Source organism: Asterias rubens, chromosome 10, assembly GCF_902459465.1.
Source record: "Asterias rubens chromosome 10, eAstRub1.3, whole genome shotgun sequence".
Classification (NCBI taxonomy): Eukaryota; Metazoa; Echinodermata; class Asteroidea; order Forcipulatida; family Asteriidae; genus Asterias; species Asterias rubens.
Window position 1 is genome coordinate 15,236,962 of NC_047071.1, and position 25,868 is coordinate 15,262,829.

The following is a 25,868-nucleotide window of genomic DNA, read 5'->3' on the forward strand; positions in this document are numbered from 1 at the left end:
AGATGTCTTCACTTCAACGGTACTGAAGGCCTGTATAGTATCGAGACACAGTCTTTATTGAATGATAATGTATCTTCGTGTGAACATGGAGGAAGAAAATTCTCCATGGTATGAACTATTGAAAGAGGATTTCAAAGTTATTTTAGAAGATTGGTGATGTATTGCACCGCAGAAATCGATTTAAAAAAATTGTGAAGATTCTAATGGTCTATAACGGTAGAATTAATTGCAGAGAGCAAAAAAATCATCATCATCGGGTCGAGCGTACTCGGCTTTCTTCTTTGACACGCACCGGTTGTCTTTTGCATTTTTCGAACCTGCATGCGGTATCCTTCAGCGGTAAATAGACCTCTGTGTGGGCATATATTGTTTGTCAGGCATGGTTAATTTTCAAAGTAGAACATCTCCATCCAGGGAGTTCCTCTTTGGGTGCCGGAATGCCACTCATAGGGATTATTTTGTTGTCGAATGGATTTAGCGATTCGTGGAATTTCCCCATAGTTGGATCTTTGAGAACACATTAACACAATGCTTCCTATTAATTAGCAGGTTTGTTGTGCCCTGGAGATTGTACGGGCTGGTAATCAAATCACTCTTCCCGATAAATAGATCGGGATCTGACGTTGCAGTGTTTTCACAAAAACACCAGGGCCCAATTTCATTGAGCTGCTAGCACCAAGAGCTGCTAAGCACAACAAATTTGCTTAGCATGAAATGTCTCCCTTTATAAAAACAGGATTTCCAACCAAATTTCCACGTGATTTTCAGGATAAGCAAACAACAGTTGAATACCATCCGTAACAAGCACTTATCAAGGAAGAAAATTCATACTATTGCTAAGCAAATTAATTTAGCAAACAACAGCTGAATTTACAAGCAATATCAAGGAAGAAAAATCATGCTTAGCAAATTTAAGCAAACATCAGTTGAATGAACAAGCAAATTAAGGAAGAAAATTCATGCTAAGCAAATTTGTTTGCCTAGCAGAGCTATATTTTTTATATAAGTCTGAGCCGAAGCCGTGGTTTCGAAAAGGGCCTTTAGCTATATAACGTAAAGATAGCGAACCGCATGAGGGCGTAAACACCCAACGTGCAAAAATCGAATCGTCCGATGATGATGACATCATCGCACCATTAACAGAATAAGTCATGGCGACCGAAATAGCTCGTACGATTCGATATAAATGAGAAGAAATTTGCTCTAAGAACGCCGATTAACCTCAGAGGAGATAAGTGAGTAATGCCTTATTTTCCATGCTTTATTGGTAGTACATTTGTAAATAATAAACATAACTGAACCCACCAAAAATGATATTTTACTTTGAGGAATGAGCCATAGAAATAACGCAAACTGGGACACTGCACTACTGTACTACGTGCGAGACGTGCAGTGTGTACACAAGAACACACCCGTCTTTGAGTGCAAGTGCACGGCGTGAGTTCGTGATAAGTACGTGGTGTAGTAGGCCGTATTGGTATTGTTGTGTATGGTTCGATCGCGACAGACTGGGCGGGTGATTGGTTTACCCCCATCCACCCCAGAGCTGAGAGTGTCAGGCGACTGGTGGGTGAGGTCAGGGGGCTCTTGAAGTTGAATTGTGTAAGGAGCAAGCTTTAGTTTGGGAGACACTTAATCAAGTTGGATAACTTTCCGTATGGCGCCACCACTTTTTCACTCATTTTTACAAAAAGGGATGGATAACTTTCCGTATGGCGCCACCACCTTTTCACTCATTTTTACAAAAAGGGATATCTCATTGAGGTTAATTAGATACTATAAATTATTTAATATCAAATGAAAAAGTGGTGGCGCCATACGGAAACTTTTCCAAAGGGATATATCAATCAGGTAATTTAGATACTATTTTATTTTATTTCGAATGAAAAAGTGGTGGCGCCATACGGAAACTTTTCCAAAGGGATATATCAATCAGGTAATTTAGATACTATTTTATTTTATTTCGAATGAAAAAGTGGTGGCCCCATACGGAAACTTTTCCATCAAGTTTTTGAAGAAACTCCAGCTAGCCTCAATAAATAATTAAAAAAAAATATTATTATACATTATGAATGTTTATGACAATGTGACTGCGTGCATTGTTGGTGTGAACATGGTGTGAATATGTTCATGAGTTGAAAGATGGAATGTTCTATCATGGAGGTAGAATCTAATTCTACCTCCATGGTTCTATTCAATGGAGGCAGAGCTGAGTTGATTGGAACATTCCATCTTTCAACGAATGAAAATATTCGCACTCATTGCACGAATGGATAACATTTATTATAACGTCCAATTGAAATAGATCTTTGTCATTTTGATTGGAGGATACAATTAAAAAAAACAAAAAAGCATAGGCCTACTTAGTTGCGATAACGTTACGACAACGGCCGCCAAGCCGGAGGGTTACGAGATTCTTTTGATCGGCAAATGACAATGCTGTCCAACACGACTAATTTTGACAGCTAGTCACCAGATTTGCCCCATTTTTACCACTTTCAAAAATCATGCCACAAATTCTAATGAATACTCAAAACACCGTTGAGAAAACATTTTTGAAGAAAAAAGACAAAAACTTACCGGATCCCGGAGCGAATTCCCAAGTTTATATTTTGAACTTGCCGCATCACTTTGCAAACGCTTTATTTTGTTGTTGGACTAAACCATTCTGTGAAAGGGGTGTTACAATACAAGGCAGTGCGTGCGCATTGTCCGTTTACATTGCCCGCCGGCCGTTCACTCATCATGGCATGTCGCGCACGCGCTGTAGCACTGCAACATTGTGAAATGAATAATGTGTAAGTCCTGTAAGTTGGGGTTGTGTAAGCCCTAATAACGGACTCCTTTCGTTTGTACACTATGTAGTGTATACACTATGTACTGTACAAACAAAAGGAGTCGGTGATTAGGGCCTTCCTCCCTTGTTAAGGCAAGGGTTGTGTTATTCCCCCTGGGTGTCAGTATACCTACATTGCACTGCACAGACTTTGGATCAAACAGAGGAGTCCAAGCGGGGCTAGGGTTCTTTTTTCCATATATGGTGCCAGGGAATCTTTTTTTAGACAATAAATGTAGATTTTATTGTTTTGTCGCAACAAGCAGTCATATATATTGGAATGCAATTTTCTGTTCAGTCTTGGAGACAGTTGTAAATGATATTGTCTTGCAGTTGTACACTTGAACTTCTATGTTTTTAAGGTAAGTTCTCACATCATTTTACTAGCCTCATAACTTTTTTAACATTAGTCCATTGGGGTGGTACTGCTGGTGAGCAAAGTTTAGAGCGGTATTGCTGTTTATGAAACACTATAGAGTTAATTTAAATTAGATCATCATACATGTCATAGGCCTACAACTTGGATTATATTCTAAAGGCAGTGGACAGTGGACACTATTGGTAGTTACTCTAGATAATCGTTAGCATAAAAATCTTACTTGGTAATGAGTAATGGAGAGCTGTTGATAGTATAAAACATTGTGAGAAACGGCTCCCTCTGAAGTAACGTAGTTTTTGAGAAAGAAGTGTTTTTCCACGAATTTGATTTCGAGACCTTGGAATTAGATTTTGAGGTCCCAAGAAAAAGCATTTGTAAGCCTGTGGTTTCTTTAGATTAAAATCCAATAAGCTCATTGCAACTCCAAGGTTTACCAAAAGGTGGAAATAACATGATGTAATCAGATTGGCTTAGTGGTTTCTTTTTCTGCCTTTCACCCCTGTACCCTGGTTCAAATCCCACCTCAGACCTGGGCCCAATTTCATAGAGCTGCTTAGCGGCGGATTTTGTGCTTACTGTGCAATTTTTATTTCATAGCACCGCTAACCGTAAGCACACGAAAATGCATGCTAACCTTCCGGTGCTTACCACATGAAAATAAATGAAGTCACAATGCAAATCCACGGTAAACACGCAATGTTGCCGCCCAATTTTTCTGCCAGCCTGTGAAATACGCTAAGGCTTAAGCAAATTTTTCTGCTACAGTAAGCACCGTTAAGCAGCGCTATGAAATTGGGCTCAGAGCCTTGCAGGATTGCACGTGGATTAGATTTTCAGTCCTAAACCGACTGCTGGGTTTTCCCCCAGTGCATTATTTTTTTCACAATACGCAGGACCAACACATAATGTACAGCTTAATGTCTCATCATGGTTTGTGTCGTCTTGCTCAAGGACACAATTGTGTGAAGACTCAAATCCACACTCTGCTGATCAGAAGCACGCGATCTTGAGTCACAAAATGAATGTCCTTTTCTAATTTTCTTTGTAGGGAGTGTTAGTGATCCCGTATTGCCTTCAAACTGTATTGAATTAATAAACAGCCACAAAATAACCCACCGCGACCATACAACGGAAAAATCTGCCTGTACAAAGCTTGCAATCCTTTCAACTGACAGTAAATTGCAGCTTTTTCAGTCCCAGAATTGTAAACCAGTAATAGGGCCACTGATTTTCCGCGATCGCGGAAAACGGACGGAATTCGCGGAATCCGCCCTTTGAAACGGAAAACGGGATTTCAGAAAATTTGATTTTTTTTTTTTTTTGCTTGACGCCAAAACTATTGAAATTGCATTCTTTATTAAGATTCTTTTTGTTAAACTAAAAAGGCATCAGAAATCAGACCATTAAAAAGTACGAGATCGTAACCGTGGATCATTCTGTTCTACTTCACACCATCCTCAATGTTTACACACATGATGTACACACGTTGTTAACATGGTTAAGCGAAGGGCATTATTCGCGGCACGTTTTAAACATTTTTTGTTCACCCAAATTGCATTTTCTCCCTCTCTTTTACCAACAATACACAAACTAGCTTACCTATGATCTATAAGAACACATACAATGTTTTTTCATCTCGGAAAGGTCTAAAATAAAACCGTAAACTGTCAACATTCTGTCGCCAAAGCGAAAACAAAATGGCTGACATTTTGTTTGTGGATGGAGAATGGTCACGTCCATAGACTTGTTCCCAAGTCTTTGATCATGCTGAAACAGCGCCCTCTTGTGGATACACTCCTGTCATTAGACTACAATGTGGCTGATGCAGAGAATCAACTGAGTTTTAGACTTGGAATCAAGTCTATCACATCATGTGCATTGATACTGCAGTCACAGTGCAACCTTTTTAGAACAGCAGTATACAAAATAATCCACAATTATAAAAAAAAGTATTTTTTTGAAATTTGTCAGTTCAAATGAACATTTTACGAAGTCAACAGTGCAACTTATCTCAAATTGATTTTTATAAGTATGTCCCTGGGTATTAAACAACCTTTTATCTAATTAAAAAAAACATGAAACGGAATTTTTTGTGCCTGAAACGGAATTCATGTTTTTGCCAAACGGAATTTGCACTTTTCTGAAACGGAAAATCAGTGGCCCTACAGTAATGACGCTCGATACATTTATTAAACGTCTCTTGTGAATGACTTTTGCTTAGATTGTTTTCAGCACAGTAACAAAATGACACTTACTGTCATGCACTTTTCCATAATGCCGTTGTCACGATCCAGGTCTCGAATATGGGGGACAAAAATAACAAGACTGCAAGGCTTGTGTAGCTTGAGCAAAACTTTTATTAAACCGGAAAGTTTGTTACAAGTCGGAATCAAATTGAGAAGAACACATTTCAGGTTTTTTTGTGGGGAACAGGCACTTAAAAGGAGAAAGATCTTATTTTTTTTGCATGGGTAATACTTCAATATTCAATGGAATTGACAGTTTTATTATCAGTTTAAATTTAAAATGCAGTGAGGCGTTGTTAAAAAAAAACCAAGGGTGTTGAAAAAGAAAACAACTCAAAGGGCCTCAAATTAAGCACAGGATAAAAGTTTAGGAGTCGACAGATCATTTTCTCCTCACTGTATCGACTCAGCAGGGTACTGAAACTGAACTACTTCCCCTGTTCGTAGACATGACATGATGTTATTTAACCCTCTTTGGTGTTCCGGATAGCTGAACCAGGACAGATAGCTGGGACCATGACACCAGTTCCAGACTATAAAGTGCCTTGATACTATACTCTTATCTTAGCGTTTACCCTAAACTGGTGGACGAATGCCAGTTAAAACGCACTCAGAAAAAACTAGTCAAAATTGTTTGCTCAAATTGTTTGCAAAAGTGGTCTACAGCTGGCTAGTTTAGTGTTAAAAAACAATCCTTTTCTAAGTGTAAAATATGGACCAGAGAAAAAGCTGGTAGACTATTGAAATGACAAGCTTACTGGTCCAGCACTTACATTATGTTGTCCCATATTCAGGCCTGATACTTCACCGAGGCAGCGGAGGCGATTGCCTCCGTTGCCCCTTGCCATTGCCTTGGTGCCCTTGAAATGCTCCAGTAGAAATTTACAATTTCCTCATAGGTTGCCCTTTGCCAAAGAGAAAATGCCTTGGTGCCCTTGCCCTTTCAAAAACGAAGCATACAGCCAGGCTGCATATTTTTTCAGATTAGGTGAGATGTAGGGCTTAAGTAGGCACAGAAGACCGTGGCAAACATGCCATTCGGCCCTAGTTGCTTTAAAGTTTGAATATTTGATTACTTAGTTAATTGAATGAATGGTTTTATCATTTTCAACAATCAGTCACATTCATTGTATTCCAAAACGGAAGAAAGAGTTGCATAACTTAAGTGTGGAAATTCACGCTGATAACTTGTGCTAACTGCTTAGCGGAGAATTTGTTTTTGGTTTCATTGGTCACCTTCACCAGCAGTAATGTTAATATGCTTTTGGCAGGTAGTGTGTACTATGATGCTGTAACAAATTAAATGCTAGGCAAACTAGGTCGTGTACATGTAGGAGCCAAATGCTCAGCCAACTACGTACATCACCCCACTCTCATACCAGCAAGATTTCTGTGCATGCACCCAGTGCATGGTCAGTCCCTATGCCCAATCAGCTGATGGACAACTTTCGACCAATCATAGACGAGTCTGATGTATTTTTTGTCACCCGTGGCCTGTTCCATTTCCGGCGCAGGTGTGTTTTAAATCTCAGCAGTTATACTAAAAAAGATGGTATCTAAAGTCTCAATCTGACTTGAAAGCCTGAAATAGCTTCAACCCCCTAGCCTCCCATGTGGAGTAGACTATTCCAAATTTTTGTGTGAATATGATGATTTCATTTTGATTCCGACTGACTGGAGTGCATTTTGTACGATATAAATCTCTGTTATTTAAAGACCCTTTCACTCTTAACTAAAGTGTGGAAAGTGGAATTTTTCTCAGCTTTGGGTTTACTGACTCGCCTTCCACGATGTTTCAGTGGGCACTTGATATTCATAGTAACTGTAGGGAACAAAGCATTATGATTAGTAACACTAGTCAAGTAAGGTGAGTGTTTGTCTATTTGTGTGCAATTTTTTTCTCTTAAAGGAACACAGTGCCTTGGATTGGTCGAGTTGGTCTTTGAAAAGCGTTTGTAATCGTTTATTATAAAATGCATATGGGTAGAAAGATGTTGTAAAAGTAGGATACAACGATCCACACAAACATGCCTGGAAATTGCACGGTTCCCTTTTACCTCGTCGACTAACACGGTCAGCCATTTATAGGAGTCAAACTTTGACTCCCATAAATGGCCGACCGTGTTAGTTCGCAAAGTAAGAGGAACCCCACGCAATTTCGAGGCAAATTTGTGTGGATCATGATATTCTACTTTAAAAACATCTTTCCAACCATATGCATTTCATAACAAACCAACTTGTCCGATCCAAGGCAACGTGTTCCTTTAAAATACAATTGATCAAAGATTTAAGCCTGTCCAATTAATGACAGATTTGAACTGCTTGTAGATTTAAATTTTGAATGCTGTTATTATAGATTCAAGGAAGTTAATTTGCCGTCATTTAAAAAAAAAATCTGCCAAAGACAGTAGAATTGAAATTAAAATAAATTATTGTCGGGATCCTAACTTATTATCACATCCGATCATGATTTGTAATTAGCCATTTACAAACAATTTGACATACATTTCGTGAATTGTCTATGGAAGTCTGTGTAATTTTGAAATGGCATCAGCTGTCAAAATTCAATTTGAGAAAATATTCTTTCAATAAAAACTCAATAGAAATTATGAAAGGCAATTTTAAAATACTCATAAAATTAAGCTAATTAACTGTGTTATTGTTGGAACTGTTTGAGATTGTTTAAATTGTTAAATGGTTTAATTGAACTCACAAGACGTTAAAAATATAAATGGTTTTATTTTATCAGATTTTAAAATCAAGATTGAACTTGGGCATGTGTTTGTTTTAAAACTTAGTGTTCATGGGTATGTTCAGACAGCCTTTTAAACATTTACTGTTTAAAACCGATGCAGTTAACACTCCTGTCGCCGTGGGGGGGGGGGTTGGTGAAAAAACTCCTTGCGTTCAGACAGCGTTTTAAATAGTATGAAACGATTCATCTGCGGTTTTAACGGGTCGCGACTTCCGTTCATTGCACAAAGCATGCGTAATTTTGATTACAACTACATTAATAACGTAAGCTGTGGGTCAACTGCGGTATTTAAAACTGGATGTGTGAATTTTTATTCTGTTCAGACAGCGTTTCATCTTTTAAAACCGATGTGGTTTAACTCGATCAGTTTCTGAACCCTCACTCGGGTGGTTTCAAATTTTGAGTTTTAAAACTTTTGCACTCTTTTGCAACTTTCGCATGGAAGTTTTATAGCATTCAGACACAGTTTTATAAGTCAAGTGCCATGTGTCTATTCCTATCTTGTTTGATGGCTTGTTTCCCACCATCTTACGATCAGTTGCCCTGCAGTTACAGAGAAATGTAAACCGATTATTTATTCTCCACCTCTAAATCTTTTCAGAGAAAAGAGAAAAGAATTAAGTCTTATCATTAAAAACAGTATGAATATTTTCTGCCCTGTGCTGATGTGTTGGATAAACATTGTATGCGCAAGTATTTATGACACAACATGTTACTCAATCAAACAATGCTTTTGAAACTATGTTGCTGGGCAAACAATGAGTGTAATAGTTCGTGATATCATGTTATAAATCAGATCAATTGCTTTTTCTTGATACATCGTAATGTCGAGATTATCATTCACCTCTATGGTACGTGTAGATTTGAGAATATTGATAACATTGTATTAAAAAGTTTGATCGAACTGATAAATTGTAATCTTTAGTCTTCTCAAACACAATGTAGCTTATCTGGGCATTACACAATGTTCAGGTGGAATGTTGGCAAATAAAAAAATTAATTTGATATTTTAGAAGACGGACCAATTTGTAATTTTAGAAGACGGACCAAATTTTCAAAAGGCATGACTAATAAAACATCAAATAATATGGAGTTTAATGATACCAATACCATGGTCAAAAATCTGAAATCAGAAAAAGACACAAAATGTTGAGTTAAGCCCGGTTCATTCTTCATGCGAATGCAATACAAATGTTGACAAATTCGCAACGAAATTCGCAGTGGGTTGAGTTGTGCAAAGCTTTCTTGCGAATATCGCAGCTAAAACAAAGTTGTGACAATACAAATGTTGACAAATTCGCAACGAAATTCGCAGTGGGTTGAGTTGTGCAAAGCTCTCTTGCGAATATCGCAGCTAAAACAGAATTGTGACGTCAAATTCATATCAAATTCGCGGTGCACTTGTATTGGCAAGAAGTATGAACCAGCCTTCTGTTACAAGCCCTGCAGTCTTGTAGAGAGGGCGCTGTAACAGAAATCGCTAGATGGGGCCTTCCTGGCCCGAGTCATCGTGAAGGACTTTGACGCCCCCATCCGGGCAGAAAAGTCCATGAATCATCGACTGTCAAACCGCAGAATATAGAAAGGTTCCTCTGTCCCTGAGTCTTGCTGGTACCTTTTTTTGACAGGCTAATAATGTAGCACTCACTTCACCCTAACCCGGAAACCATAAAAATGTTACGACTCGACCAGATTTACTGGTCGTCACCTATTCCGGTATTTACCTTAACCGTTGTTTTAATCAACCAGCAAGTTGTCATAAAAGTAACAGTTGTTTTGATTCATTCCAAAGTAGTACTTGTAAGTACACTGTAGATATATTAATAATAATAATAATAATAGTGGCAATTTATAATGCGCCATGTCTGTCTAAAAGACACTCCTGGCGCAGGAGAGATGCCGAAGCCAGAATGCAAAGAATATAGTTAAGCACACGAATAAGTTTTCAAAGAGAGAAGGTTGCATAATGGGCAGGGGATGATTTTGTCTGTGTGGGAGTCTATAGATTGTTTCTTGCAGCATGTATGGAGATTTGCTGATGACATGGTTGGTTGCAGCCTCACCACCATGGGTAGCGAGCATGTTACGCCAATTGTGACTGGTATCCTGCTCATTTTTTGCTAAGTAGCATTTTCTGCTTACTCGGTTTGATGGAACTGGGCAGAGATGTATGGGACGTCGTTTGTCAATTATAGAGATGCAACTTTTCTGATTTTAATCAGCCTATATCTGTACATGTATTTCTACCTCCGCGCTATTTCCAAGTGTGCGTTGCTGACCGAACATTTTTATCGCAAAATAAGTTTTTTACACAACCGATCTTCAAATCATAAACCCATGAAAATGGCTGTTGACGAAAAAAAGTTTTTTTAAGGGCAGACATTAGCGGGTAAGATCGTCCAAAAAAAAAAAAAAACTTGTTTAATTTTTTTTTTATTCGTTTTGAGTTTGTTTTGCATTAATGTTACAATTGGGCTGGTGAATTTTTTTTTGTGCGACCCAAAGTTTGTTTGACCCCAAAACTAGTAAAATATACAGATTCTGTATGTTCACCTCCGGCGACCGCAACAAATCAGTCAAGGTTTGTCCCTATTTCTGGCTGCGAGGTTGGGGTGGTTTACTGCATTAAGTGTCCAAAACGTCACCACAAAATTTTTCAGATTTTTTTTTCAACACCTGGTTGCATCTCTGCAATTAGTTGTTTAGCAATTTTAATATGTGTGGACAGTTTTCACCATGGTTTGTTGCAATAGATGTAAACCATAAAAAGTGTAGCCAAATCCTTTTTATGGTTTACATTTGAAGTTCATGGTTTACAAACCAAGAACATGCAATAAACATTTACATATCATGGTTCATGTATAAACCATGAAGATTAAGGCATCTTTAAAACATGGTTTATTAACCTTGAAAATTGAAGCATGAAAATCATGGTTTACAAACCATGAAAGTTGAAGCATCAAAATCAATTAAACTGAACTGAACATAAAATTGACTTTTCCAGGAGTGTTAAGAAGATGCTGGGTCATGTTTTCCGTGCCTACGGGCACTTTTGCTCCGCCCACCCCTGGGAGGTGATTGTCGGTACCCTGACTTTTACTATCTGTTTGCTGTCAATGGACTACTTCACCAGTCTACCGAAGGTGTGCGGATGGAATTATCACTGCACAGAGACACAGGTATACATGGATCATTATTAATGCAGTGTGTAGTGTGTTTTCAAAAAGCCATAAACCTAACTGCTTCATGCTTGGATTCCTGTAATTTGTCCTGTCCCATCTGGAGGATTAAGTGTAAAGAGTTTCTTAAACCATTTTTTATTTTTTTTATTTTTATTTTTTGGGGGGGGGAACAGGCTATGCCCTCTATTGCCCTGGTTTGTGGCCTTGATGCTCCTTCAAATGTTTCCAATAGACATTAACTCAAGATTGAAACTGAAGGGTTGAAAACTTCAAAAGGGGTCAGAGTTTACATGATGTCACGATGATGTCGTCAAGTATCAAACTATGTAAAAATCAAAGTTAATCATTCAAAGAAAAAAAGAAAACGACGATGAATGAACCACTTTTTGTACAATACATACATCCTTGGAATGAATTGATGTCACTCAAAATGTTATTCCAACTAGATACAAAAGCCATTTATATTTTAAGTTGAATGGTAAAATGCAGAGCTGCCAACTCTTAGTTATATAAACCAATCTTTCCATGTTCCAAGGAACAAATTTGACCAACCTCCCGGAATATGAAAACCTTTGTCCCTATTATGTTGAATGTTACTCTAAAAATCTCCCTGATTGTTGTGCAAAATCTCCCTGAGATTGCAAGATGCAAACGCGGTAAAAATGTCATCAATTGCTAAAATGGTGACATCGATCACAATCGCCTTGTCTTTTTGTAATTTAACTAACACTAAATTTTCTATTGTTTTGAACCATTACTATTCAGGATATGCTGTCATCAGATGTGCTGGTTGTAACGTTAGCCAATGCAATGGCTGTCTTCTATATTTACATGCAATTCCACAAGCTTAGGATGGTCGGATCAAAATATATCCTTGGTAAGTTATTGCGTTTTGGTTGTAAATTTTAAGTAGTCCTGGCCTGGAATTCAGGGAGGCCATGAAGACCATGGTCTCTGTTGGTCTTGCCCTTGGTGCCCCCTTCAAAAGTGTAGGATAGCTAGGAATATTTTGTTTATCTGTTCACAAGTTATCCGAAAAATGTTCTATTTTAGAGATTTAATCGATGGAAATTTACATCAGGGATAAAAAATATGAATTTTGGTTTTACCCAAAATTTATACTTTAGAGATGTTTATTTTCTTTTAAGTATCATTTCTTAAGAACACCCGCCTTGTTTCTATTTGCGGGTTGCTCATACGACTATAACAGTCCCTTTTTGTTTGTAAATTTGTTCCTACTTTTCAGGCCTGATAAGCTATTAATATTTTGATATTTACTTTTATCTGTTCACAAATTATCAGTAAATGTTTCTATTTTAGAAATTGTATTTGTTTTTAGATATCATTTCTTAAAACACCTGACTTGTTGCTATTTTCGTAAAGACTATTTTTGGTTTGTAATTTTTTCTTACTACAGACAGGTTGATATTAAACAGTATGAGACCCATACTTTACAGAGGCAATGATGCCCCCTGGTCATTGCCTTGGTGCCCTTGAAATGTTCTTGTAGAAATTCACAATTTCCTTATAAGGATAATAATAATAATAATAATAATAATAATAATAATAATAATAATAATAATAATAATAATAATAATATCAAAGTCTTATATAGCGCACGTATCTACCAAACAAGGTACTCAAGGCGCTGAGTATAATACAAACTTTCAGAAAGATAGGTAATTGCAGTGATGAATTTTGAGACCAAATTATTTTGGTGCCCTTAACCAAGGAGAAAATGCCTTGGTGCCCTTGCCCTTTCAAAAAAGAAGCATACAGGCCTGAAAGTATCATATCTTTTAAAACGTCTGCATTGACGCTATTTGCTTTAGATGGCTCGTTCAATTATTACAGACTCCTTTTGTTTGTTGGACTTGACTTTTGAGCTTCGCTGATAAGCAACACTGAATAAGAATAGCTCTATCGATAACATTGATAAAAAATGCATACCTTGCGAAAATGTTCAACAATCTTTTTAAAATAGCGAAGGTTATATAAATGGAACAAAGTAGAATATAGCGTTTGAAATGTTCTATATTTGCATATCAGGTCAAAATGATATCAACTACTTATATTTTGCAAGATAAGACTTGAAGCATCTGATTTTGTTGATTTTATCTTTTTTTAAAGTGACTCTTTGTTTTCAAGAATGCGTTAAAATAGATTTAATTTGGTTCATGGATGGACTGAGGGTGGTTCAGCAAAATAATTTGAATCACGAGAATTCAGCCCACCCTGTTTATTTATTTAAAGTAAAAATAGTAGATCAAGAGAACTCAGCCCACCCCTGTTTTTTAGTTTTAAGTAAAAATAGTTAATCAAGAGAACTCAGCCCATCCTTTTTTTAAATTGTAAGTAAAAATAGTAAATCGAGAGAATTCAGCCTGTTTTGTTAGAACCCTTTTTCCTTAACAATAGGCAACTTTAGCCCACTGCACTGTGTTCAATAGTGAATCTTAATCCCTTGTTTTTTTAAATTTTATTTATTTATTTATTTTTATTTTTTCGGGGGGGGGGGGGGGGGGTCTTTTGAGCGAGAGTGACACCATTGGTACGGTTTGCTATTATGAAAAGAGTACTGTGATTCTAATCTCAGGTCGATGTGGAATTTCATAGAGTTGCTTATTAAGAACGAAAAGGTTGCTAAGCACAACAAAGTTATGCTTACCAGAATAAGGTTACTGGCTGAAACACTTACTTACCAATTATAATTGGTGTCTTGCTTAGACATGCTTAGCAGCAAAATTGTATGGAATATTGGGCTCAGGATACATTGTTTATCTTCTTAATAATAATTAGTGTGTTGGCTATACTATTTTGAAAAGGTTCATGAAGTATGGAAATAAGTGTGAGATTTGAGTTTAAATTTTTATTTATTTTTTTGGTTATTTGCGTCTTGCAGGGATTGCTGGACTCTTCACCATCTTCTCCAGCTTTGTATTCAGCAGTGCCGTCATTCATCTGTTTGGTGTAGAACTAACTGGACTCAAGTAAGTCAAGTACCCTGTACATGTATGTGCAATAGCATATGACATCTTGTTCCAACAAAATGGGGCCAGACTAAATCACTAATTCAGGGGGGAAACATGGCACTTGATAACAATAAAATAGTGAAGTCCCTTTTTTTTTTACCTAAAACTGTTTAACTGATCATTTATAAGCTGATAAATAGGGAGTTTTCCTGCGTGTTCCGAGCCAGATTGTATGAAGAGCTTCAGGATGGAACATTAACACTGGTTTTTCTCTTTGTCTCCTCAGTGAAGCGCTACCATTTTTCTTTCTTCTGATTGACCTGACTAAAGCCAGTGCCTTGACGAAGTTTGCATTGAGCAGTGATTCACAGGTGAGTGTGATGAATAAGACATAAGGAACTTTATTAATAGGGGAGTGTCGTGGACGAGCGGTTAAGAGCACCGAATTCAAACTCTGGTGTTTCTGATCAGCAGAGTGTGGGTTCGAATCCTAAGCCGTGACACTTGTGTCCTTAAGCAAGACACATAACCATTGCTTCGTCCTTTGGATGGGACGTAAAGCCGTTGGTCCCATGTGTTGTGTAACGCATGTAAAAGAACCCAGTGCACTTATCGACAAGAGAAGGGGTTCGTCCCGGTGTTCCTGGCTGGATTGGCAGCATATTGCACCACAGCACCTTGTAAACCATTACATGGTGCTTAAGGATTAGATCTTATATCTCAAAACTCGCCCCACTCCTTGCAGTAATAATACCGGGCGCTTTGCATCCTTTAGCAAAAGGCGCGTTATAAATATGGTTATTATTATTAATTTCCAAAAAGAAGAAGTTACATTGCTTGCACAAGTTTAAAAGCACCACAATGTATCAAAAAGTAACAACAACAAAATGAACAATTTAACTATGAAGAAAAATAGCTGAGAGATGCACCACTTAAATTCAGTCCAAGAAACCCTTGCCTCAAGCAGGGCCTAGATTCATGAACGCATGTGTAAGAACAAAAACTTGCTAAGTACAGACAAATTATTGCTTAGCAGAAACACCAGCCAAAAAATACATTATATTTGCATTGTTGTGACTGGTACCCTCAAAAGTATTTTCTGCTGAACAGCCAAGGATGCTTTTACGTGGGTGTATTTTGCAGGATACCAGCAGTGCCAGCATATATTCAGTTTTATTATATAACAAATTATAAAGACAAATTCCTGGGGTCAGTTTCAAAGAGCTGCTAAAGCAGAACATATTGCTCGTCTATTTTCTGCCCCAAAAAAGTTTCAGGCATGGCATTTCATGTGGCAGACCATATCTCAAAGGCTAAATGACAATGCAACACAAACAGGTATGCTGGTGAACAAGAAGCAGTCAAGTGGAGAGAGGAACAATTTGCTAGGATTAGCAGGATACCAGTGATAAACCTTAAATACATGACATTACATATAACATACTTTTATACCTCCATTCCATCAAGATCTCAGCGGCTTGTAAAGATACACTCTAAGCAAGAGCAATACAAATTAATATGAAAATATATACAAACAGCAATTTTGAATTTTGTTGTGCCTACTTTTTGTTGTTGAACTTAGGCCTTGGTTGAAGTGTGGTTAACTGGACCATATGCTTTCAGGCCTGTATCAATCGTTTTTGAAAGGGCAAGGGCGCCAAGTCATTTTCTCCTAATAGGGCACCCTATGAGGAAATTGTAAATTCCTACTGGAGCATTTCAAGGGCGCCAAGGCAATAATCGGGGGCAGGGGGACAATTGCCTTTGCTTCTTCCGTGAAGTACAAGGACTGTGCTGTCCCTTGTGACATCATTGGCTTCATTTTCTTGTTAGTTAATGTTGTCTCTGATTATGTTTTTTTCACAGCGAGAGGTTCCAGAGAACATAGCTCAGGGTATGGCAGTACTTGGTCCTAATATCTCCCTGGATGCCTTGGTTATGAGTCTAGTCATTGGTGTGGGGACACTATCAGGTGAGCTTTATAAACTTATCCTAATCAAAGCCAACAAGTCTCTTTAAAGGCACTGGACACCTTTGGTAATCGTCGAAAACACACCCTTGTCGCACAAATTTGTGTGCTTTCAGATGCCTGAGAAAAAGTTTCAGGCATGAGGTCTTCCTCCGATTCAAGTATTTCAGTGAGAAAGGACCTCTTTCTCAAAAACTACATTTCTTCAGAGGGAGTCGTTTCTCACAATCTTTTATACTATCAACAGCTTTCTGTTATTCGTTACCAAATAAGTTTTTATGCTAATATATATTTTGAGTAATTGCCAATAGTGTCCAGTGCCTTTAATTCTTTCCTAAGGACTTAAATGTTACGCAAGGAAGGTGAACCCATGCACCATTGATTCAGCCATAAGAGCTTGAGTTTGATTAATAACAATAATAGTAATAGTATTAATGTAAGCATTTGTATGGCGCCCCACAAAGATCGGAGGGCTTTACAATTTACATACAAACAAACAATGCAATGACATAGGTACAAAAAACAGTAAAATGTCACCATGTGCTACTATCTTGAGCTGTGTTTTAAGACTTCACTTACTCACTGGATATAGCCCTGTGATAAAACGTTCATATTTAAAACCTGATGAAGGTAATTAATGCGATTTTCCTTTTCTTTTAGGAATCCCCAAATTGGAGGAGATGTGCTGCTTTGGGTGTCTCTCTGTGATCGCTAATTTTGTCGTCTTTATGACCTTCTTCCCAGCATGCCTTTCACTTGTCCTTGAGGTAAACAAATTTGTTATTCTGTTGTACGAAATGTCATAATTTTACATTCACTTTTACTCAAAGTCTGATTGCGTGGAAATTTATCAGTGGTGTTTGTGAGTAGGTACATCAGGAGAAAGCTTTAAAAAATAATTTTAAAAATCCAGTCAATTTCTTCACTTGTCAGGCAGAAGAAATGCTGTATCGCTAGTTTTCAAGGTATCCAAATAATGATGTGAAAAATCAAACATTACTTTGATTAAACATACTCTGAAACATCCGTTAACAGCAATTTTAAGAAGGAATCAACAGAAGGTCGTCTATATTTTCTGAAGACATTACAAATGTGTGTTTCCTCCATGCAGCTTTCCAATAACAACAACCCTGTCGGTCGTCCAGTCTGGCAGTTGGGTCAGTTCACTGAGGTGCTACAGGAAGAGGAAGACAAGAAACCTAACCCGGTGGTGCAGAGGGTAAAGGTCATCATGGTGAGTGGTGTTTATATGCATTAGGGATAAATAATATTAATTTGATAGATGGTTTTGGTTTTTTGGTTATCCAGTGGGATAAACTTTGTATACTCAAAGCTTTCTGAATCCTTGTTCTAATTACACAAAGACTGAAAGCACAAAAACTTGCTAAGCAAAGAGAAATCTTGTTTAGCGGACACAGTTATTACCAGCCAAAATTATATTTAGTTAACATTGTTGCGACTGCTGCCAATAGAGCCCTGGTGGAAAACAAATCTTATGATGAAAGGTAAAGATGCCTTAAAAGTGGACTTGATCACTCTTTGATGTGATTTCTGTTCCAGTCCGTGGGGTTGTTGTTGGTTCATGTGCACAGCCATCTGATGAAGGCAGAGGAATCCACTAAGACTGGGATCAGTCATCTCTCTACAATGTCTCAATTCTCAAGGAAGATTGAACCTGAGATGCCGCTCTGGCAGTTCAACCTGACAAGGTAAGAAATTTTTATGTTTTCCCCCTAAATTTTTGGGTTGTTTTGGCCTCATTCTCGCAAATTACGACAGTGATTGAAAAATATACATACATATTAAAAAATGAAAATAAAACTATACAGAACACCCAAGGTTGCTGAGTATTGCTTTTAAAATCACAGATTATTGTATAAAAGTCTTTGTGCATTTTACTCGCAAGCTTTGGCGCTTTGCGCTCACAGTTCAGGTGTTTTTTTTTCAGCAGCCTATTACATTCCTTGGTAAAGCTAATCACCAAGTTATTTACACAACTGCATGAAGTCCACTTAAGCAAGATTTCTTGTGTTAGTGGTGCTTAAATATTACACAATAAATGTTGTGCAAGTGGACTTATGCAGCAGTTTTTGTGAATTCGTTTGTAGGTTTTTACCGTCCCAACAAACAGATTTTTCCCTTAACATGATTTTTGGTCAAATGATGACAATCGACTTATAGACCAACCAGCAATACAGATTATTTCAAAATAGTTGAAACTCTTTAATAATTTTTTTTTTCAAAATTGTTAATATTCCGGTATTCATTGAATTGTTTCGTTCTCCTAGGTTCGGAAGCCTTGGATTGGACCAGATAGGAGTATTGGTGCTGGCAGCAATTCTTGCCATCAAGTACATCTTTATTGACAGAGTAGAAAGTGAAATGACTGAAGTAGAAACAACCGAGAAAGAAACCAAAGCAGCTATTGTAACAAAAGAGCCAAAAACCAAAGAAGGTGTGTGATTTATTCAAGATTTGATAGCAATGTTCGTTTGAAGCTTGTGATCCCCCCTTTTTTCCCCAGTTTGCCCAAAGCACTTCTGTGATAAATATTTCTCAGGAGTGTGATTTCTTGCTCAGGTTTTTTTCATGATTTCATGATTCTCTCAAAATCTCCTTTGAGCCTTAAAGTTTTCTTGAAAGAAGTAAAACATTTACCAACAGGATAAGCAAGTATTCCACATTGTGTCCAAACCTGTAGTTTTGTATTTCTGTTGATCCACAGAGTCATAAAAAAACCCTTAGACAATTCAGACTTTTAAAGTTCGCCTGTTAAAGAAAATTAGTTGTAATATTTTCTGCATACACAAATCATTCTCTTTGATCTTCGTCTCTAGAGCTGGGTACACTGTTCCTAAGGCTTTGTAAAATCTTACAAATAGAGGTTACCAAATGCCAGAAATGCCCACCATTTTACCATACCTCCTCAAATTTAGACTCTGCTTTTAGTATTTCTTGTCAGCAATGAGCAATGACTTTTACCCCTGTTTTTTTTCTTACAGAAGAGCCAAGAGTTGAGGAAGTCCCCCCAATGAAGAAGTGTGCCACCATTAGTGTGCAGACAGACCCCGTACGATTCGCTACCAAAGCCCTCTTCACTGTCGGTGAGAAAGACTCAGACTCGGAGAGCATTGCAGACGACAATGAGAGTCCTCGTGAGGAGGGGTCTCGCTGCAGCTCACCAGTTATGCCCAGAGCACCAAGATCGCTGCCGGAGTGTGTGACCATACTGAATTCAGGGGTGAGGTTACTTAAGACATCATCTTGATTGTTTAAGATACTGGACTCTATTGCTAAAAACTCAAAATAGTTGTTAGCATAAAAACCAACATGGTAGTATGAGTAAATTGAGAGCTGATGATAGTGCTGTTGACACTGTTTTTAAAAGCTGTCTGTTCCAAAAGGGAGAAATGCCAGCTTTCCAACATACCTTTCTAAAATGTTGATCTTAGTTTCGGCCGACTCTTCCAAAAAGATTTTTAAACAGTTCTCCTTCAATATTCCTTTAGGAAATGACCGATCTGACAGACGAAGAGGTAAGGATCCTTGTTGCCAGTAAACACATTCCATCTTACAAGCTAGAGGACATCCTCCAAGACCCGGAGAGGGGCGTGGCCATCCGAAGACAAATCTACAGTCCCATGCTTCCTAAGGCGTGGGCCTTAAGCGATCTACCGTACACAAACTACCAGTATTCATACGTAAGTTCATTAATTTAGCTGTTCATTTTGAATGAAATGATTGAGAATTATTTGAAGCAATTAACGGTGAGGGGACACCAGTTTTTTTCCCTTTTTAAAGGGAGGGTATCACTTAAGTAATTACTCAACAAATGAATGACCATACAAAACTTTCTTAGAAAAGAGCACTGGAGAGCTGTTGATACTATGAAACATTGTTAGAAATTAGGTTGTTGGTTCAAATTCCGCTCTTGTAAATTTTCTTTGTTTCAACCCCAAAGCAATTTTTTTTGTTTTTGTTACATTACCGAAGGTTAGCATTTCCTTAATATGTTTTATTTCCCCACCTTTTTCTTCAGGTCATGGGAGCCTGTTGTGAGAACGTTATCGGATACATGCCTTTGCCTGTGGGTGTGGCTGGACCCCTCCTGATGAACGGAGAAGAGTACATGGTTCCCATGGGAACAACAGAAGGATGTCTGGTGGCTAGTACCAACAGAGGATGCAGAGCTATAATGGTAAGGGGTCAGGGGTTAAAGGTCATTTAGTACATTTTTTTGTATTATTGGCTTCCTTGGGATGTCATGAACGTGGCATTTTCCTTAAAAACGTTAAAAATTATTCTTGTACTGATTGTTCAGTGACATTGTTGTATACCTTACACATTGATAAATAATGAATAGGGTAGATGGCCTTAGCTTTCGATCCAATCCGGACCTTCTTCAGAGGCATAAAACAAGTACAAACAAATACATATCCATTTATAGAAAAAGAGAGGGGGAAAGGGATTAAGGAAAGGATCCAGAAAGAAGCGGGAAAATAACAGCCAATCAGAGTTCCTATTTCAGAAACAATATTGGTGGCTATGAACCAATAGGAGTGAAGTGGCGAGGACAAAGGATGTTTAGAATGAAAGGAAGGGTTACTGGACCATAAAAGTGGTATTGATAAATGATATGGTGTCTTCAAGGTTGTCATTTTGCATTTTGGATATTGCATATAGCATGTAAGCAATGTTGACAATCTTATTGATGATGGTTGGCCAGTTTACAGCATGTCACTTAAAAAAATAATAATGTGGCGCTCAGAAGGCTTTTTCAACCTCTTACCCCTCACAGGTACCAGTTTTTACCCCTGGGTGTAGAGATGCAATTATATTAAAGCAAGTGTACCCACACTCCGATGACCTAAACCAGAAATTGAATTTGATGTTGTAATGTATGTTGTATCTTTGTTTGAACCAGGCTGCTGGTGGAGTGACTAGTACAGTAGTTGCTGATGGTATGACAAGAGGACCAGTAGCAAGAATGCCGTCTGCCAAAGAAGCTAGGTAAGCCAAACAATTCCTCAATCCCGCAATTTGATAAGATAAGCAACTTCTACAGATTCCTTAAAGTACTAAACATTATAATTAGGACCGGGTTGGATATCACAAAAAGTTAAGACTAATGTGCTGAAGAGTAAGCAGGAAACTATTAGGTAATGTTTTCTGCTTAAGCATCTCTATGAAATTGTGGTCCAGCTGAAGTTTCTGGCGCTGCACTAAAACTTTACCCTCGCTTTGTGCATAAACTTAACCTCTTTCCATCTTTCTTTGTTTCCACCCAGTGAGGTCAAACTGTGGCTTGAGGATAAAGACAACTTTGCCGCCGTGAAGGAGGCCTTTGATTCTACGAGTCGCTTCGCTCGTCTGACAGGAATCCAGAGTAGCCTGGCCGGCAGACACATGTTTCTGAGATTCCAGGCTAAGACTGGAGATGCTATGGGCATGAACATGCTGTCCAAGGTGAGTGTCTTTTGGTTTTTTCCTGCTACATGATTAGGAGAAGAAGAAAAGTCTAGTAGAAAAGTTGTGTTGTTAATCAGTGAGACCTACATCCCGTTATCATGCTGCCACCATCTTTATTATGTTCCCTGTATCCAACTCTTTGGTTTATTCCTGCTTCATAGATAGGGAAAAAACAGAAGGCACAAAAATCTGTTAAAAAGGTTGAGTTGTTAACCAGTGAGCCTTAGGCCATATCCGATTGGGCGGCTATGGCTAAGGCTGTTGCTAAGGGTGTTCCTAAGGGAATCCTATACTTCAATGCATGATGACGCAGAAATCTAGTGAAGTTGTAGCCGTAGCCACAAATTCGGACACAGCCTTAGGCCGGATCCAAATTGGCGGCTACGGCTCAGCCGGATCGCCGCGACATCATGCATTGAAGTATAAGACACCCTTAGCAACAATCCTGGCAACTGTCATAGCCGCAGCCGTAGCCATCAATTCGGACACGGCCTGATATACCTTTACCCTGCTGCCTCTGTCACGGTCATGTTCCCTGTATCAAATAGCAATAATGATTGCAAATTTACATGGTACAAAAAAAAGAACCAGACTATTTGCTCTTGCAGCCTTTGCTTGGTTACATTGGGCCTTTGTCAAACCTTGGCTTAGGCTCCAGCTCAGCGTCCAGGCTCCGTGTTCTCATGTGCGTTCAATTATAATCAGCGTTTGTTCTGATATTTGTTTTCTTAGGGTACAGAGAAGGCTTTGCAGAAGATTCACGACAACTTCCCCAACTTTGAGATCTTGAGTCTGAGCGGAAACTTCTGCACAGACAAGAAGCCTGCGGCAGTGAACTGGATCAGCGGACGGGGCAAGTCGGTTGTCAGTGAGTGCACAATCCCTGCCCACGTCATTGAAAAGGTAGGCAAGATTCTCTTGATTCTTGTGGGATTAGGACATAGAAAATATTGCTAAGAGTGTAAGTACAGTTCCTTTGTAATAATCCTGAAAAATATTAATGCTAATAAATATCTTCTGTTGAACCCTCAGGTTTTAAAGACATCCGTCCCAGCCCTGGTTGAGTTGAATATCAGTAAGAATCTTGTTGGTTCTGCTATGGCTGGTAGCATAGGGGGCTTCAACGCTCACGCATCTAACATTGTCACTGCAATCTACATAGCCACTGGACAGGTATGTTCATTTACAGAGGGATTCTATCTTTGTAGTAAAGCTTTAACAGAATGTGCAAATCTAGTGTTTATAGGGAGCCATGAAACTGAATGATTTTCATTCATTGATTTCTTTATATTGTCTGAATAAGACAAGCCAGCCCAGATGTGTCTACTATGTAGACACGTTTACAAAGACGTTTTTAAAAATATCGCAGAGTCGTCACGCCATTCTGTACGCAATGCAAACGTATGAAACAATAAAATAGAGATCAATGGTTTGTTTCTATTACATTTGAAAGCAATGTGCATTGGAATCCAAAAATTTAAATTAATCCACCCTTGAAATTATTTTGTATGAAAATCACAGTGTTTAGCGTAATATCATTTTGCACTGTGATGCTAATTTTCCTAATATTGTGAAATTTGTGTAGGATGTGGCGCAAAATATTTCCAGTTCCAACTGCATGACGTTGATGGAACCTTCAGGCCCCCTGGGTGAGGATCTTTACATCAGTGTGACTATGCCCTCGATCGAGGTTGGTACCGTTGGAGGCGGGACGATACTACCACCACAAGCTGCCTGCTTAGAGGTGAGTGCAACACTAACGAATAAACCAGCTATTAATTTATGGTACTTTGGTTTGTAAGCAGTTTATGCGAGTTAATTCTATTTTATCGTTTTAAACCGTCACGATTCATTTTTTTTGCCGTTAGATGCTCGGTGTCCGTGGTGCGTGTCCAGAGGAACCAGGCCGCAATGCTCGTACGTTAGCTCGTATCATCAGCTCATCCGTCCTGGCTGGTGAGCTCTCTCTCATGTCGGCTCTTGCTGCTGGACATTTGGTGAAAAGCCATCTTAAGCACAACAGGTAAGAAACAATCAAGGGGCCGAAACTGTAGTAACCTCCAAAGTCTCTTTTCTGTATAGCGCCCTCTCTTTAGTGTTAATGTTAAGTGTTAATTAGTAATAGTTGGTAATTAACAGTCTAGAAACTGAACTCCAGTACAAATTTTCTGAATGCCATGTCTGTCTGGAATACTTCAATTTGTCAAATCAAAGCATGTTGTGGTTCTTGTTCTTAGGAATGTGACAGCCTGAAGTGTTGGAATTTTCACAAAAATTTCATCAAATATGAAAGAAATTCTTATATTTATATGTTGGTATGATTTCATTGCAGGTCGTCTCAGTGTGTGACAAACAGCCTCCCAACAATCCACGAACACAAGCGCAGTAAATCTCTTGACATGTCGTCCAAAATGAGCTCCAAGACCCAACGTTTGTTTGAACGACAGGGAACATGCACCAGCAACGCATCATGACATCGTAATCCTAAAGATCATCAGATCTGATAGCTTTCATGTGTGCATCCGAGCAACAAATCTGTCTTTTTGTTGGTCGTATAGGATCAGATTTCCTGAAGTGGATTTGTTTGTTTTACAATTTGTGATTGCTAACCATAACCAGCTTTATGAAATGAGACATTGGTTATCAGCCGAAATGGCATGTGATTCGAACATCTGTAACTGGTTCCCGGTAAGTTTCGAGCTTAGCTTGGAACTTTGTGTAATAGGCTGTGCAAGTCTTGTGTGTATTGATAACAAGTCAAGGAAAGCTCGTTTGTCAAATCTTCTTTTTAAATTCTATTTATACAACATTCTTAGAAAAATAACGATGCTCGAAGCATTTTTTACATAAATGTGACCCACTCTGTGAAAATGAGTCAGATGTCGCCCAATGCAATATTAAGTTTAATGTGGAAAATGTAGAAAAAGAGAAGAAAAAAAAAACCTTTAGAACATTTACTTTTTGGCAATAAAGCTATGAATACAACAATTTTATAATCATAGTTATATCTAGTTTTTGTTTTTCACAAAAAAACGGTGTAGTGGCTAATTTCAAACGGGAGTAACTCAGCAACGCGACACACCCCAAAGCTTAGACACATACCAAATTACTGCTGCTGATGTGTTCTTTCCAGCCATGCATATAACTCTTTTCTTGAAATTGCCTACATCTGACTCATTTTCACAGAGCGGATCACAAATACAATTAAAATCCTGTAAAAATTAACATTGAAAAAGAAATTCTAACTTGGGACGAGGATTGTACCAGTGTTTAAAAGGAATGAAATCCTATTTGCGAGTCACGCCTGAACTTGGGTAGTAAACTTAATCTGTGTACTAAACTCAATGGTTTGGTCCTTGAAGTATATTGTAAGACTTGCACAGTCTATATACCCAGCAGTATTTTTCCGAATGCCCATTGTCATAAATTGAGTTTAATGTATGGAAATATCTAACATACTTATTTGAATATTCAATGTACCCAGGCTAGGGGTGCGTTTCACTTGGGCAAATAATTGCACGTCGGTCTGTAACGATTAAATGTATCAAAGGATTTGGCTACTTTTTGACAACCCCAGCACAAAGCCACATATTTATGTAAACTTACACTGTTTGAAGATAATGATGGTAGAAAGCTTCCCTTCAAATATTACTTGTTGAGGTGCTGTAGTTTTTGAGAAATTAGTAAACATAATGTATTTAAGCGACACTCCTGAAAACGTTGCTCTGTGATTCTTCACTTATGAAGCTGAAACTTCTACAGGTAAATCATATTACAAACATATTCATTCATAGCGAGTAGGGACTCATGTCATGGCCAAAAACTTGATCTACAAAAGCTATCAAAACCAATCATTTTGCAGTATCAAAGATTTTTGGGGTGCTGGGCAATGTTTTATTGTCTAGTCTTTTAATAAACTAAACCTGTTCAACCAGGATCAACATTTAACGTAAACAAGTACAATTTAACATAACACATTTTAAAAACCTAACAACAAACAAGCGGATTTGTTTGAAGTAAGGTTTTGGTCAGATTAGTCTAAATTTCATGAACTTTGTCA

General features: G+C 38.1%; 1 protein-coding gene across 1 annotated transcript; it reads left to right on the forward strand.

Moving 5' to 3' along the window:
* Positions 1-1,141: 1,141 nt before the first annotated feature.
* On the forward strand, positions 1,142-24,653 carry LOC117295951 (3-hydroxy-3-methylglutaryl-coenzyme A reductase-like). The gene is made up of 20 exons (XM_033778760.1): positions 1,142-1,235; positions 11,221-11,395; positions 12,164-12,275; positions 14,301-14,388; positions 14,657-14,741; positions 16,237-16,342; positions 17,000-17,106; positions 17,451-17,573; positions 17,900-18,048; positions 18,628-18,794; positions 19,342-19,580; positions 19,849-20,040; positions 20,379-20,537; positions 21,264-21,349; positions 21,628-21,805; positions 22,541-22,711; positions 22,841-22,981; positions 23,394-23,552; positions 23,677-23,831; positions 24,141-24,653. The coding sequence occupies exons 2-20, from the start codon at positions 11,234-11,236 to the stop codon at positions 24,280-24,282; spliced, it is 2,721 nt and encodes a 906-aa protein (XP_033634651.1). The 5' UTR covers positions 1,142-1,235; positions 11,221-11,233; the 3' UTR covers positions 24,283-24,653.
* The last annotated feature ends 1,215 nt before the right edge of the window (positions 24,654-25,868 follow it).